Here is a 16,934-nt window from a genome sequence, read left to right on the forward strand (position 1 = left end):
TAGCAAGTCTCAAAGAAAAAGGAAGATGCATATTCAACAAAATCCAAATTCAATGCAGTAAAAATATGTAGTCCTACATAAAGGGGAACAAAGAAATACTCACCTCTCCCAAAATAATCTCATGAGGGCAAGTACAAATTAAGGACAATACTAACTTAATATTACACTATTCCCTAAAGATTTGTTGTATACAAAAGAAGTTAAATCTGTGTTGAAAATGTAGCAAACAAGGTCTTTTGGCTTGTGCCTTAGCCAGTGGAGGCCTTGAGTTATCGTCATGAGTTAGACTTCAATTAGGATGAGTTATTTCCAGTTTACTAGAATAATCACCAAGTTAGAATGCGTAGAGTAGGAACTTCAGTTAAGTTGAAGTCTTCATCAGTTTGACTACAGGATTGGTTGGCAGATCAAGTTCAGTTTAGGACAAGTAGAGACTTCAGTTATTGAATAAAGGACGAGTTATAACTCTAGTGATCATTGGAGAGAACCAGTTCGACTCAATTAACTTGTCAATCACAACTCAAGTTCTAAAGTTGTACTTGCCTAGTTTAGCATGGATCGAATCTATAAAGAGGAGGGTGAAGACGCAAAGAATTAACAAGTATTGTGTACAAAGGTTTATGTGACAAGACAAAGCTCACAAGTTTGTGAGAGAGCCTTGTTTGTGGAGAGCACAGAGAGTTTGTATCCTAAGTAAGAGGAGATCACAAGTGCACTAGGATTTAGGAGTTGTGATCAAGGTTTTTCCAGGGCAAGCCAAGGCTAAATCAGTGGGAGAACATCTTTGTTCTCAAGAGACAGATTGTTTTGTATTTGATCTATTTTCTCAATCAATAAATACCATATCAAAGAGAGTGTTTTCCCAATTGGGTTTCCCAAGAAAATTATTGTGTCTTTTGTGTGATTGTGTTTTTTTATTTCTATGATTATTTTGCTACTTATGTGTGTTGAGAAATTATGTGTCTTGGTGAAAAGAATTTTTGGTTTCAGTTTGTAGTTTCCAATAGTTCAAATTGTACATTCAAGCAGTTGCAGAATTTCGTGGAATATAAACATGGTATCAGAGCAGAGATCAGTGTAAAGACCAGCACCAAATTGACCAATCAATGAAGAGCACAAATCAAGTGGAAGACTTGCCCTAGACATTTTTTAAGGGCCGAGAGGAATTTTTCTTTTCTCACGAGCGGAATTTTTTTTTGAGTGGAAAGAAAAAATAAAATGATACAAAAAAAGACAAGAGAAGAGAAATAAAGGGCCCTTTTTCAAAAAGAAAAATAAATAAATAAAACAAAAATGTGGCTGAGAGGGTCATGAAGGGCCAACCGCCGTGGTGGCCTATAGCCCCAAGTTGTCAGACTCAGTTGCCACAAACCCAAGACATCGGCAGGAGTTGGCGACAAATCAGGAAGGTCGACAAGCTGGCTAACCGGCGAGGCAAGCACTGTTGCAAGGGAAAACAGACAGTCGCGCAGAAAGTGTCAGGCAACACGTAGGACACCAACCCGAGAAATAGCACGACCTAGAGTCTGTCAGGCTAAGCACGGGATTTGACCCAGCCGCCACATTCGACAAGCCATAGGAGCACGTAGGGAGACTATGAGAAAGCAAGCGTAGAATTGTTGGGCAGAGCAGACAACATGCCCAATAGGAATGTAGAGTCAGCTGACAGCAACCACAACCCGCAAGAAGCCACCAAACACGACCACCAGACACTGACGGACTGTCGCAAACACAGTCATCGAACCTGTAAAGTTTTGTAGATGTTCTATGCTAAGAGCAATTTCACTTTTCTCACAGCAATCATACAAGTAGATAAGCAAAATGCAGATAGAACATATAAGCAGATCTTACAGAAGACAAATCAGAAACAAGAAAAATGTATGTGTTTGTTTCGGCGGTCAACAGGATGCTTCAACCAGCAAAGTCTCCTTTGGTCAGCCAGCCCAGCATGTGTCACAACAACCCTCCAACCAGTAGATGAGTCAACCCAAGTCAGTTCTACAAAAGTCAACGCTGTCCTGAAAAGTCAACGCAGGGGCAGCAAGCTAAAAGTCAACGCAGCAGCAAAACGGTCAACCCTTTGACCTCGATTTTTGTGCCAGGTAGTATGGCCTTCAAAAATCAAACCTCCCACAAGTTTTCAGCTTGTTTGGACCAAGCGTTGACCAAAGTCAACGCTGGTCAAACTTCTGCGAAACCCTAGCAGCAGAAAAAATCCTCTTCGTCCTTCCCACGTGTGGCTGAAATTCGTCCTCCAGGTAGCTCGTACTTTTTAGGATGAGAGAGGAAGAAGTGAGTTGTGTTGTGATCAAATTCTCTTCAACTTTTCCTGTATATATATATCCATCAATGAGGGTGTGTGACACATCTGTTGGGCATGTGAGCCTACATTACAAAACTGGCTGACCTTTGCACATATAATTTATTAAGAATAATAAATTCAAAATATAAGTTCTGCTCATCGGATTAAGACTATTTTTATATGGATTTTACACCTCTCAGAAAGAAGAATCCAACAAAAATATTAGCCTCTTAATCTGAGCATCAGAACATGGAGTTTGGACCTAGTTGTCCAAATTTAACACTCCCTCTCAACTAGGGAGAACTCCATCTATTAGTGCAATTAACATCGTGAGTCATCCCGCTGAAACTTGCTTTGCTGGCTTCTTTATTTCAGAACAGAAGTGGGTCAGTCACAAAGACATCATTCCCCGACTGACATAATCAGTCCAGAGGTCCCAGACCTCACAAATCTTGATCCCAGATCAAGTGGTTGGACCATGCCATCCTAGATAGAGAGTACGGCAATCTCTGATGCGTCCATCAGTCTTTGCTAATAGTCTCTAGCTTTTCCACACCTCATTGGCCAAATGAGAGGTACTTCCCATGAGCCCTGAACTCAATGGGTAGGATGCATACGGGGCACAGATTAAATGAGTGGCGAACCAGCTCAATAATCACAAGGGTGGGGCAGAAGCATTATGAGTGCTTATAGCTCCGAGAAGCTATCCCCAAAGCCCCCCAGAGCTCCCAGAGCTCATCGTCCAACGGGACCCACATCATAGGGTCTTTCCACGACACCAAGACTCTCACGGAAGGTTAGGAACTTGACCTTCCCCAGGGGCTTAGTGAGAATATCCGCGACCTGCTCATCAGTTCCTATATGATCGAGCCTTACGGCGCCTCGCTGTACCATATCCCGGATAAAGTGGTACCTGATATCAATATGCTTGGATCGGTCGTGGAACACAGGATTCTCAGTCATACGAATCCCACTCTGATTATCACAGAGTATTACAGTGGTATCTAGCACATGTTGGAACAGCTCACTAAAGAGCTTCCTCAACCAAACTGCTTCACAATGGGCCATACTAGCAGCAATGTATTCGGCCTTCGCGGTGCTCAAAGCCACCAACTTCTGCTTCCTGCTCATCCATGAGATCGAAGCAGAACCAAGATTGAAACAGCATCCAGATGTGCTCTTACGATCCACCACACTGCCAGCCCAATCGGCATCAGTATATCCCCGAAGTATCACACTCCCGGCAGTGTATCTCAGCCCATGGTTTATCGTGCCCCATAGATATCTCAAAAGATTCTTGGCACCAACCCAGTGAAAATGATGAGGCTCAACCATCTGTTGACTCAAAGTATTCACTGCAAAACATATGTCCGGACGGGTGTTCACTAAGAACATCAAAGCTCCTATGAGTTGACGATACTCAGTAGGATTGGCCAAGATAGGCCCTGCAGCGCTGCCACTCAACTTCTTAAAGTTGAGTTCCATTGGTGTCGACACGGACTTACAGTCCACCATCCCAAATCTTTCCAGAAGCTTCACAATATACTTTCCTTGAGAAAGGAAAATCTCTCCAGGTCTCTGCCAGACCTCCAGGCCTAGGAAATAGTGCATCAGTCCTAGGTCTTTCATCTCGAACTCAGCAGCAAGCTCCCTCTTACATTGATGAATGAGAGGGTCATCACCTGTCAGGAAGAGGTCGTCCACATACAGCACTAGAATGAGAGGCTTTCCTTCCTCAACCTTAAAGTAAAGGTTTGGATCAGCATTGCTTCGAGTGAAGCCCAGCTTCATCAAGTAACTATCCATCCTCTCATACCAAGCTCTGGGTGCTTGCTTTAACCCATAGAGGGCTTTCTTCAACCTGCAGACATAAGTGTCTCGATCTTGAACTTCAAATCCCAGAGGTTGTTCTACATACACCTCTTCCTTTATTGCACCATGCAGAAAAGCGGTCTTGACATCCATCTGATGAAGACTCCATCCTTGCGTAGCAGCAAGGGCTATGATGGATCGGATGGTGGTATATCGAGCCACAGGTGCAAATATATCGTCATAGTCAATTCCTTCCTTTTGAGAGAAGCCACGGGCAACAAATCTTGCCTTAAACTTTTCAGCACTCCCATCAGATCCATGTTTAATCTTGTAGAGCCATTTAGCGGTGACAACAGATTTGTCCTTCGGTCTCGGGACCACATCCCAGACATCATTCTTCATAATAGCCTCATATTCTTCATGCATAGCATCCTTCCAGACTTGATGCTTGATGGCTTCTTCAAAAGATCCAGGTTCAGATTGTATAATAGTACTCATGGCAGCTAGATACCCTTGGTATCTACACGGCTTCTTGCTTTCTCGGAATGTTCCCCTTGGGGCAGCATGACCCTCAGCATCTTCGAGGGTGTCCCTGAGCCATGATGGCCTCTTTCCTAGAGAAGGGGAAGGATCAATAGGGTCCATTGGCCCTTCAACATCAGGCATAGTCTCATCCTGGGGTTCTTCCAGATTTCCAAGTCTTTCTTCATGGTTTTCTTCAGATCTAGGAAGATCTACTACTTTCTTCAGGGAAGCATCTTCGTCAAAAGTGACATCATGGCTTATCTCTACTTCCCTTTGACCAGGTACATAGACTCTATATGCCTTAGAAGTCTCACTGTAGCCCACAAACATTCCTTTCTTCCCAGTAGCATCCAGCTTACTTCTCTTTTCTTTCGGCACATGAAAATAGACAGGACATCCAAAAATTCTAAAATGTGAGACATCAGGTTTCTTACCAGAGAAAACCTCTTCGAGAGTTTTGGAGTCCAAAGCGGAATGAGGGCATCGGTTTTGAATGTACACAGCAGTATTTGCAGCTTCTCCCCACGGAAACTTTGGAAGACCCTGGTCACATAGCATGGCACGGGCAGCTTCCACAATAGTCCTATTCTTGCGTTCAGCAACACCATTCTGCTCAGGAGTATATGCAGTGGTAGTCTCCCTCTTAATGCCAGCTTCTTTGCAAAAGTCTTTGAACTCATTTGACTCATATTCAGTGCCATTGTCAGTCCTCAAAATCTTGATCTTCTTTCCGGTCATATTTTCCACCAAGGCTTTGAAGGTACGGAACCACATGAAAGCCTCATCCTTCTTCTTCAAGAAGTATATCCAGGTTTTGCGAGAGAAGTCATCAGTAAATGTCATATAGTAAGAACATCCCCCAGGGATGTTACAGGCAACATACCAGAAAGATCAGAATGGACCAGTTGCAATATCTCAGATGTCTTTGTGACACTTGAGGGGAAAGGTCCCCTTGTATGTTTTCCTTCAGCACAGCCCTTACATACACCTTTATGATTATTTTCAAAATCAGGCATCCCTGTCACCACCTTCCTTGCTTCGGGAAGAGCCTTGTAATGAAGGTGTCCAAATCTTCGGTGCCATAGTTCGGTTTGACGGATAGTATCACAAGTCATAGCTCCCAACGGACTCCCTCCAACCTGGTAGAGTGTACCAACTCTAAAACCAATTGAGATAGCTTCCTTGAAGCTCTTCTTCCACATGAGTACCTTTCCATCAGAGAAAGTTACATTGAATCCTTTGTCTTCCATGGCAGATACAGACACAAGGTTCTTCTTCAATTTGGGTACATAGAGTACATCTTGTAGATGGAGGACTTGTCCTTGAGACAAGTGGAGGGTCACAGTCCCGGTCCCTTTCACAGGATAAGTGGCATTATCCCCAAGGATAATTTCTAGATTAGTATCCCTTTCAACCATGTCAGAAAGTGCTTCCTTGAATCCGGTGATGTGTCTTGAGGCACCACTATCGATTAGCCAGACATCCATAGTGTCGGGCGGAGATGCAGCTGAGAGAGCAGATATTAGAATATACTCATTTCTTTTATCAACAACATTAGACTCCTCATACCTGGTATTTCTGGTCCTTTTAGAAGGTGGATGGTTTCCTTCAAAGTGAGCCTTCCTCTTTCCTTTGGATTTGTCATTTCTTTGATTCCCATTCCTTCGGTTGTTGTTGTTGTCGTCACTATCGGGAGAATTCTTCTGGAAGGGGCATTCTCTAGCATAGTGTCCACTCCTATGGCAGGTGAAACATTTACCCTTCTTCTTTTGAGTCTTAGTCCTTCCTTTGTCCTTGGAACCACCAGAGTTCTTCTTTCGGGAATGAGCAACATAGGCAGCATTTCTTTCATTATCAAATTCCTTCATCCTTGTTTCTTCTTGCATACATCTAGACAGAAGCTCATCAAAGTTAGGGATGGTATTATTGTTGAGAATGGTAGTTGTGAATACTTGCCATTCATATGGAAGTCCTCCAAGTGCGGTGAGAACCATCTCACGATCAGCTATTGTCTCCCCAATAGCTAGCAGATTGTTCCTGGTTTCGGTCAACTTCATAAAGAAAGTTTGAATAGACTCGTCTCGTCCCTTCTTCATATTCTTCAACTTGTTCTTGAGGAATAGCACTTGGTTCACATTGTTTACTCGGAACATAAGTATCAGTTTGTCATACATCTCCTTGGATGTGCCTAGTTCAGATATGTAGGCAACCAGACTCTTATTTATGGATTCCCTGATCAGCAGTTTTGCTCTGATTTCTCCCTTCTTATACTTGTGTTTAACAGCAGCAGAGGCATTTGATGGAGGTTCTTGAATCTTCCCTGTCACATGATCTAGGAGATCATGATCTTCTAATTTGAGATCTAATAACATCTTCCAGGCATGGAAGTCATCACTTCCAGTCAGCTTGTCATTCTCCCTGAATTCAAGCTTAGAGGAATCCATTTCCTTCGATGATGATTGCTATAGATAGAGTTTGTCTTCACCTCAGGTCTGATACCATGTAAAGTTTTGTAGATGTTCTATGCTAAGAGCAATTTCACTTTTCTCACAGCAATCATACAAGTAGATAAGCAAAATGCAGATAGAACATATAAGCAGATCTTACAGAAGACAAATCAGAAACAAGAAAAATGTATGTGTTTGTTTCGGCGGTCAACAGGATGCTTCAACCAGCAAAGTCTCCTTTGGTCAGCCAGCCCAGCATGTGTCACAACAACCCTCCAACCAGTAGATGAGTCAACCTAAGTCAGTTCTACAAAAGTCAACGCTGTCCTGAAAAGTCAACGCAGGGGCAGCAAGCTAAAAGTCAACGCAGCAGCAAAACTGTCAACCCTTTGACCTCGATTTTTGTGCCAGGTAGTATGGCCTTCAAAAATCGAACCTCCCACAAGTTTTCAGCTTGTTTGGACCAAGCGTTGACCAAAGTCAACGCTGGTCAAACTTCTGCGAAACCCTAGCAGCAGAAACCCTAGCAGCAGAAAAAATCCTCTTCGTCCTTCCCACGTGTGGCTGAAATTCGTCCTCCAGGTAGCTCGTACTTTTTAGGATGAGAGAGGAAGATGTGAGTTGTGTTGTGATCAAATTCTCTTCAACTTTTCCTGTATATATATATCCATCAATGAGGGTGTGTGACACATCTGTTGGGGATGTGAGCCTACATTACAAAACTGGCTGACCTTTGCACATATAATTTATTAAGAATAATAAATTCAAAATATAAGTTCTGCTCATCGGATTAAGACTATTTTTATATGGATTTTACACCTCTCAGAAAGAGGAATCCAACAAAAATATTAGCCTCTTAATCTGAGCATCAGAACATGGAGTTTGGACCTAGTTGTCCAAATTTAACAGAACCTCACCCAAGTTGAGAGTCGAGGTTGCAGGCACAGGGAATTATGCTAAGAAAGAAGTCACCATACAACAGAGGTGGCAACTGATTGGTTTGCAATGGCAGTAGGTAATTGTTCTGCGGGTGGGGTGAGGAGCATCACCCGATGCAATGAGTGCTAAGTGGACTATTCAAAAATCATGAGAAATTAGTCAGTTACGACTACCTCTCATGGAAATGGTCATAGATGAATGACTTACTTAACGCAGTTGAATCCCAAAATGATATCTAATATAATGCACTGCGAAAACCCCAATACTTAATTCAAAAGAGTGAAGGGAACTCTACTTGAATGGTTCATGAGGCACAATACTTGCTAAGGTTTTGCAAATGGGGTAGCAAGCTAAGTGGACTTGATTGTGGGGAAAACTCCACAGTTAATCGCGCTTGAGCCATAGGCGATCTGGGATGGGTGACCTCCCAGGAAGTCCTGGTTACCAGGTGCAAGCCCCGGAAGTGATGATTGACGCTATGTGATTCATTTCACTAGTTTCAATCCCACTTCTTCACCCCTGTGAGCATCACCCGATGCAATGAGTGCTAAGTGGACTATTCAAAAATCATGAGAAATTAGTCAGTTACGACTAAGTCTCATGGAAATGGTCATAGATGAATGACTTACTTAATGCAGTTGAATCCCAAAATGATATCTAATATAATGCACTGCGAAAACCCCAATACTTAATTCAAAAGAGTGAAGGGAACTCTACTTGAATGGTTCATGAGGCACAATACTTGCTAAGCTTTTGCAAATGGGGTAGCAAGCTAAGTGGAATTGCTTGTGGGGAAAACTCCACAGCTAAGCGCACTTGAGCCAAAGGCGATCTGGGATGGGTGACATCCTAGGAAGTCCTGGTTACCGGGTGCAAGCCCCAGAAGTGATGATTGACGCTATGTGATTCATTTCACTAGTTTCAATCCCACTTCTTCACCCCTGTGAGCATCACCCGATGCAATGAGTGCTAAGTGGACTATTCAAAAATCATGAGAAATTAGCCAGTTACGACTACCTCTCATGGAAATGGTCATAGATGAATGACTTACTTAACGCAGTTGAATCCCAAAATGATATCTAATATAATGCACTGCGAAAACCCCAATACTTAAAACTAAGACATTGTTCACAGAGGGAGTAGAAATTGTCGAGACAAAGGTCTTTGTACAGGCAGACCCTCTATCAATCATCGCACAGGAGGTAGATCGGGAGTGTGGGCACTGGTATTGCAGTTGGCAGAGGGGTTGTCAAGAGGACGGCATAGGCTCAACGGCAGTAGCCAAAGAACCAAACTGTACAGAGGAGACCAAAATGTGCAGACACTGAGTTATTGAAGCAGCGACACTGCCAGGGCCAATAGCTCAATACGCAAGCCCGAGTTGAAGAAATTATAAACAACTAAAAATTAAAAATTAAAAATTAACAAACAAAAAAAAAGTGCTACTGTACTACGAAGTATCCAAGCAGCACTGATGATTTTCGAGCAAGGAGCAAGAAGGCTTCGGCGCCATCCTCGGGAAGTGTGTAGTTGTGCGGGCAGCAGGCAGCAAGCCTAGGCAGCGTGCAGAGGACCATGGGGTCAAGTGGTTACAAGGTATTGAAGTCGGCATAGCACAAGAGTTGGCAAACAACCAAGCCAAAAGTTAGAGTAGCTAGGGATGGTTGTGAGGGATTGTACCATGGGCAGGGCGCCATGCTAGGCATGATTGGCGAAACTGTGAGATGCAGTGACCAACAAGAGTCACTTGGAAAGGGATCTATCACGACAGGCATGGGCCAACAATTGCTAGCAAAGCTGGTGGCAGCCAACAAATCGTGGGCAGGGCACCATGCTAGGCATGATTGGCGAAACTGCGAGATGTGGTGACCAGCAAGAGTCACTCGGCAGGGGATCTATCACGACAGGCATGGGCCAGCAATTGCTAGCAAAGTTGGTAGTAGTCAGCAAATGGTACGAAGGGCAATACCAATAGCCAACAGGATTGGCGGAGGTCAGCCTTCAAAGGGAGAGAGGGAGACCGTATTAATCAAGGGATTAGCATCAAAATATGTGGGTGTCTCAAAGGACCAAGACAAACCCATAACAGTGCTAGAAGAACTTAGCACAGAATCGATGTTAGTGACAGAGATTGGGCAAGAGGCCTCTTCCAAATCTGTCAGGACCAATTGGTCTAAGCTAACATTGATGGAGGCTCAAGATCAGGATTCTAGGAGCATGGTTGGAAGTGTTAGATTTTGTAGCATCGGATATGTTCTAGCCACGATATTTTGTGGAGAGGCTAGAATACATGAGATCTCCAAAACCCAGTAATCGTTTTTGGAAATTCCACCTAGAGAATACTTAATTAGATTTATTAGTCAGTTTTTAATATTTCCCAAGTCTAAACTTAAGAAATATGATTAATTAAGTCATAATGAGAATGTTCTAGAAAAGTACATGGATCAATTTCTAGTTAATCCCAATCATCGATTAAGATTTAATCTTGGTCATTGAAGTCTCAACGGAAGATTATAATAAGTCGATGGTGTTTGGAGAAGATACACCAAATCAGTTGAGCATTCGATTTTGCTGAGAAATCGATCTCCAGAGTAGCAGCATTCAGTTGCCGAAGGTGATTCAGTGAGATCAAAGCAGTCAAAGAGGGGCAGAGATAGTGAGGTTGGAGGAAGCTTTTCTAGTTCCGATGAGTACATTGTAGAGAGGCAGTGATTGTCACAGAGAGGCAGCGCAGAGGGGGCGCAGAGCCCTCTTGGGGAGATTAGTTTTTGTAGCATCGGATGTGTTCTGGCCATGAAATTTTGTGGAGAGGATAGGATACATGAGATCTCCAAAACCCAGAAATCATTTCTGGAAATTCCACCTAGAAATTACTTAATTAGATTATTAGTCGTTTTTTAAATATTTCCAAAGTCTAAACTTAGGGAATATGACTAATTAATCAGAATTAATTAAGTTATGGTGTGAATCTTCTAGAAACTCACACGGATCGACTTTAAGTTAATCCTAGCCATCGATTAAGATCTAATCTTGGTCGTTGAAGTCTCAAGAGAGGATTATAAGAAGAAGTCGATGGGCACTTGGAGAAATCACTTCAACGGTTCGATTTCATGAGCACATCGATTTCCTGAGTAGTAGCATTCAGTTGTCGGAGAGAGAGCCAAAGAAATTGAAGCAGTGAGAGAGGGGCAGGGGCAATGAAGCTGGAGGATATTTCCTGATCTAATGAGTGCATTTGCAGAGAGGCAGAGAAACCACAGTGAGGCTGATGCAGAGCAGCGCAGTAGCCTCTAGAGGCAAAGTCGAATTGTTGGGGAGAAGCAGAATCCCAGTGCCAGAAGTTGGGCAGAGGTTCCAAAGGCCAAGAGAGATGTTTTCCTAGACAGCAATTGGTCAGATGGCTTGAGAAGTTGTTCCAAGCTAAGAGCAACAGCGACTGTGCTAGGGTGACAAAGTGACTGCACAGAGGCAGTTTGGACAGCTCGATTTGAGCTGAGGTCAGTGTCGAGGTTTGCCTATGGAGAGGGGAATTTCTCCTCACTAGATTTTCTTATTAGTATTTCCCTGTAGGATTGCCAATTTCGACATCCATTTGTACTCATATTATTTCACTACTGAATAATAATAAAACCCGCAGTTGTTGCATCGGTTTTCCCAAGTTGGGTTTTTCCAAGGACATTGGTCCAAAAATAAATGTTATTTTATGTGTGCGCTAGTATTTCTTCTAGTGTTTATTTCTTCCGCAGTTTATTTGTGTAGGTTGCAGTGTGATTGATTCAAGTATTTGTTGTAGCAAACAGCAAATAAATTATTAAAAAATAATTTAACAATTAGGAGAATTATTTCCAGTGGCTGTAATAGGATTCGGGTTTCCGAATTTTCACATGGTATCAGAGCGCAGATTGTAAGTCGGAGAGCTCAATAGCAGAAGGGAAGAGGAATTTCATAGCTCTGCGTAAGCAGCAATTCGAAACCCTCAGAGGCAGCGCAGTTTCTTGGCCAGGAGGGTCAATTTCTTGAGGAAAATTCGATTTCTCTGAGAGAGCGACAGAGAAATCGGATTTCTCCAATTCGAGGATTACCAGAGGCAGAGGGAGAAGCCAGTATTTTCCTTGCAGAGCAGATCTCTAGCTAGACGCAGTATTTTGCAGCAGTTGCTAGTGAAAAATAGCATCAGGAGGAAGAAAGAGCACACACTGAGGGAAATTTTCCTCAGGGGACTTCTAGCTTCAAAAGTTCAATTTTCTCTTGCAGATCAGCAATTGTTGTGAGCAGATTTACTCACTCTAGCAGGGAATGCATAGATCCTAGCAGTAGTTGAGCAGAAGAGAAGAGGATGATTTCGACTTATTTTACTAAGATGGTCACCACTGAACTACGAGATCAGGACACGTTGGACGGTGCTTCCAACTATGTCATCTGGAAGGCAAGGATGTCCTTCCTTCTGGATGAATATGGCCAGAAGCCATATATTGATGTAGTGGTAACTATTCCCCAGGATGCAGACCAGCTGAAGGAATACTGAAAGGAAATGGCGAGGGAGAAGAGATTGATCCTAAATGGTGTCTGGGATCATGTTGTATCATACAGCGGCCAGGGAACGGCCAAAGAGATGTGGGATACAATTTGCAGGATATACCAGGGCACTTTTGAGCAGCAGAAGGATGTATTTGGAGGAGAAGCTGAGATGCACCAAGATGCAGAAAGGGGAAACCATAGACCCCTTCCTCACCAGGATTCAGGAGATCCAGGACGAGTTGTCAGCTGTTAGGGCAGCGCCTCAACCCACAGAGCTATCACGATTGGAACTCAACAATGTCTCAGAGGTGTGGCAAGTATTTGTCCAAAGTATCTTGGGCGGAGAAACCTTGCCAAGTTGGGACGGGATGTGGGCCGATTTGCAGCAAGAGTTGGGGCGAGCTCCATCAATTACAGCAGCAACGGATCGAAGCAAGTGAAAGAGGAGGCGAATGTGGCCCTTGCATCGAAGGGTCCTGATCAGCGATAGGGGGAACAACGAAATAAGAAGAAGGACCTATCAAAGGTCAAGTGATTCAGATGTGGTGAGCTTGGTCACTACAACGCCCAGTGTCCTCTCAAGAAAAGGATAAGGAGGAGAAGCAGGACCAACAGGTAGTATCAGCAGAGATCGATAGGTTGTCCTCCAAGCTGGAGGACAACTTCGCCATGTTTGTTGATATACCCCCAGGAGTGAAGTGGCATAACTTGGTGTTGTAGCCTCAGAGTGCTACAAATGGGCAGGATTCTTGAGGAGGTCAACCTCTTGAATCAATACCTTGCTACGAGACCCACAGTATTTTGTAGCAAGATGGATCAGCGACAATTGATGTAGTCAGATACCAGAGTGACAGATGCAGAGTCTAGTAGTAGTCAGATGCTAAGGAGCGCAGTGCAAAGTTGGCAACAGTGCAGGTGGCACAGTGCAGAGTCAGTAGCAGCGTAGATACTAGTAACAGTCGAAGACTCAGGTGACAAATGTATCATATTGATCACAGTTGATTCAGTATTTAGGATGCTTCTCAGTTGTAGTTGTTGCAGTTGCAGCAGCAACAGATGGAGAGAGAGTTGTAGTGCAGATGCATTGTTGGCAGCAGTTTTGAAGGGTCAGCAGTAGCACAGATGCAGCACCTATCAGAGTTATGCAATAGTTGGTGGGCAGCAGCAGCGTGACAGGAGATGATGCAGAGATAGGGTGTTGCTACAGGGGGCAGCATCACTAGAACACATTCCTCTCTAAGAGAGAGAGTTAGTTTTTGTAGCATCGGATGTGTTCTAGCCACGAAATTTTATGGAGAGGCTAGAAAAATTGAGATCTCCAAATGCCAGAAATAGTTTCTGGAACTTCCACCTAAAAATGACTTAATTAGATTATTAGTCATTTTTTAAATATTTCCTAAGTCTAAACTTAGGGAATATGACTAATTAATCAGAATTAATTAATTTATGGTGTGAATCTTCTAGAAACTCACACGGATCAGCTTCAAGTTAATCTTAGCCATCGATTAAGATCTAATCTTGGTCATTGAAGTCTCAACAAAGGATTATAAGAAGAATTTGATGGGCGCTTGGAGAAATCACTTCAACAATTCGATTTCATGAGCAGATCAATTTGCTGAGTAGCAACATTCAGTTGCCGGAGAGAGAGCCAATGAAATCGAACCAGTGAGAGAGGGGCGGGGACAATGAAGTTGGAGGAAGATTTCCTGATCCAGTGAGTGCATTTGCAGAGAGGTAGAGAAGCCACATCGAGGCTGACGCAGAGCAGCGCAGTGGCCTCTAGAGGCCAAAGTCGAATTGTTGTGGAGAAGCAGAATCTCAGTGCCAGAAGCTGGGTAGAGGTTCTAGAGGCCAGGAGAGATGTTTTCCCAAACAACAACTCGTTAGACGGCTTGAGGAGAAGTTGTTCCAAGCTAAGAGCAGCAACAACTGCGCTAGGGTGACGTAGTGACTGCGCAGAGGCAGTTTGGATGGCTCAATTTGAGCTGAGGTCAGTGTCGAGGTTTGCCTGTGGAGTGAGGAGTTTCTCCTCACTAGATTTTCTCGTCAGTATTTGTTTATAGGATTGCCAGTTTTGGCATCCAGTTGTACTCAGATTATTTCACTGTTGCATAATAATTAAACCCTCAGCTACTGCACTGGTTTTCCTAAGATGGGTTTTTCCAAGGACATTGGTCCAAAAATAACTGTCATTTTATGTGTGTGTGCTGGTATTTCTTCTAGTGTTTATTTATTCCGCAGTTTATTTGTGTAGGTTGCAGTGTGATTGATTCAGTGTTTGTTGTAGCAAACAGTAAATAAATTGTTAAAAAATAATTTAACAATTAGGAGAATTATTTCCAGCTGTTGCAATAGGATTCGGGTTTCCGAATTTTCACAAGAAGGAATAGGTCTTCAGATCAGATTCCACATAGGAAACAGGAATTCTTCTAGTTTAGAGGGAGCAGCTGCAACAACGGATAACATGGTGGTGTTGAAGATAGGTCCAAGTGGACGAGGTTCTTCCAGAAGTATCTTTCTCGCTAAGAGGGAGTGTTGAAAATGTAGCGACCAAGGTCTTTCTGGCTTATGCCTTTGCCAGTGAAGACCTCAAGTTGTCCTCATGAGTTAGACTTCAGTGAGGATGAGTTATTTCCAGTGTACTAGAATAATCATCAAGTTAGCATGTGTAGAGTTGGAGCTTCAGTTAAGTGAAAGTCTTCATCAGTTTGACAACAGGATTGATTGGCAGACCGTATTCAGTTTAGGACAAGTAGTGACTTCAGTTATTGATTGAAGGAAGGACGAGTTATAACTCTAGTGATGATTGGAGAGAGAACCAGTTCGACTCAATTAACTTGTCAATCACAACTCAAGTTCTAAATTTGTACTTGCCTAGTTTAGCATGGATCGAATCTATAAAAAGGAGGACAAAGATACAAAGAAGTAACAAGTTTAGTGCAAAAAGGTTTGTGTGACAAGACAGAGCTCACAAGTTTGTGAGAGAGACTTGTTTGTGGAGAGCATAGAGTGCCTGTGTCCTAAGTAATAGGAGATCACAAGTGCGCTAAGATTTAGGAGCTGTGATCAAGGCTTTTCCAGGGCAAGTCTAGGCTAGATCAGCAGGTGAACATCTCTGTTCTCAAGAGACAGATTGCTTTGTATTTGATCTAGTTGCTCAGTCAATAAATACCATTAACCACATCAAGGAGAGGGTTTTCCCAGTTTGGTTTCCCACGAAAATTATTGTCTCTTTTGTGTGACTGTGTTTTTTATCTCTGTGATTATTCTGCTGCTTATGTGTGTTGAGAAATTCTGTCTTGGTGAAAAGAATTTTTGGTTTCAGTTTGTAGTTGCCATTAGTTCAGAATCCAGATTTTTCATTCAAGCAGTTGCAGAAATTCGTGGAAAAACAACAATCTCAGCAAGAAAACCATCCGAGCATTAATATAATAAGACTAATTCTTAACATCTTTTATATAGTCGAAATTTTAAGCGACAGAAAAAGAGTCCTAAAACTGTAAACATGGTGTCATATCTAGAGTTACCTTGGAGTTCAATCAATATGTAACCAACCCAATTTTCATTATAAACTTCTAGCTCCTTTCAAAGATGGGGAAAATTTCACCATTCTTTTGAAAGTTTCAACATTCTTTTGCATTACTTTCACAAATTTCCTGGGAAGAACAATGACCATATCATAACAGAAGAATAATACCTGATTTTGAGAAGATTCCTTGAACCATCCCTCTGCAAGAGCATAAAAGTCAAATGATCAACAAGAGTGTGTAATGGGTGAAATTGAAAATTTCTGACAATAATGAGCGATTATTTCTGAAACGCTTGCTTCAGTTCCAAGATTAGTTGCTGAAGAGCATAAAAGTCAAATGATCAACAAGAATGTGTAACGGGTGAAATTGAAAATTTCTGACAATAATGAGCAATTATTTCTGAAACGCTTGCTTCAGTTCCAAGATTAGTTGCTGAGATACATGGCCCTCGATATTAAAGGTGAGAGACATGCCTAAGCCCAGTAAAGCAAAGAAACAGAAAGCCTAAACAGTAGACATTTACTTTGTAGGTATCAGGATGTATCAACTGAACTCACTTAGGAAAAAAGTTGCCAACAAGACAAACAAAACTACAGTACTATAACTAGATTACAGCAGGTGAGCCAGTAGTATGGTGTTTATGTAAGAAAAAAAAGTAAATGTTTCAACTCCAGTACGACTAGAGATAGCAGATATACTTTGCTTGCAAGTTGGCTAAGAATCAATAATATAAATTATCATCATTTTCTCCTCACTTTTATCTACAATCATTGCATTTGAGAAAAAAAATCAGAAAACATCATCTCTAAATTAATCCTTCATACAAAATTAGATTAATCAGTTCAGGACAATCAAGCAAAC

At 42.5% G+C, this 16,934-nt stretch overlaps 1 protein-coding gene across 3 annotated transcripts in view; it reads right to left on the reverse strand.

Annotated features, from left to right (window-relative positions):
• LOC149141951 (2-oxoglutarate (2OG) and Fe(II)-dependent oxygenase superfamily protein) overlaps positions 1–16,934 on the reverse strand; it is a 137,038-nt gene that overhangs the window by 34,700 nt on the left and 85,404 nt on the right. For all 3 annotated transcript variants that reach the window (XM_089446817.1, XM_089446815.1, XM_089446816.1), the window contains one exon: positions 16,241–16,272. In XM_089446817.1, the coding sequence (XP_089302943.1) occupies positions 16,241–16,272 (32 nt within the window). The remainder of the gene's footprint in view (positions 1–16,240; positions 16,273–16,934) is intronic.

The sequence above is a fragment of the Pinus tabuliformis genome, chromosome X (assembly GCF_031772625.1).
Source record: "Pinus tabuliformis cultivar Carrire ecotype Pingquan chromosome X, CPIR1, whole genome shotgun sequence".
Classification (NCBI taxonomy): Eukaryota; Viridiplantae; Streptophyta; class Pinopsida; order Pinales; family Pinaceae; genus Pinus; species Pinus tabuliformis.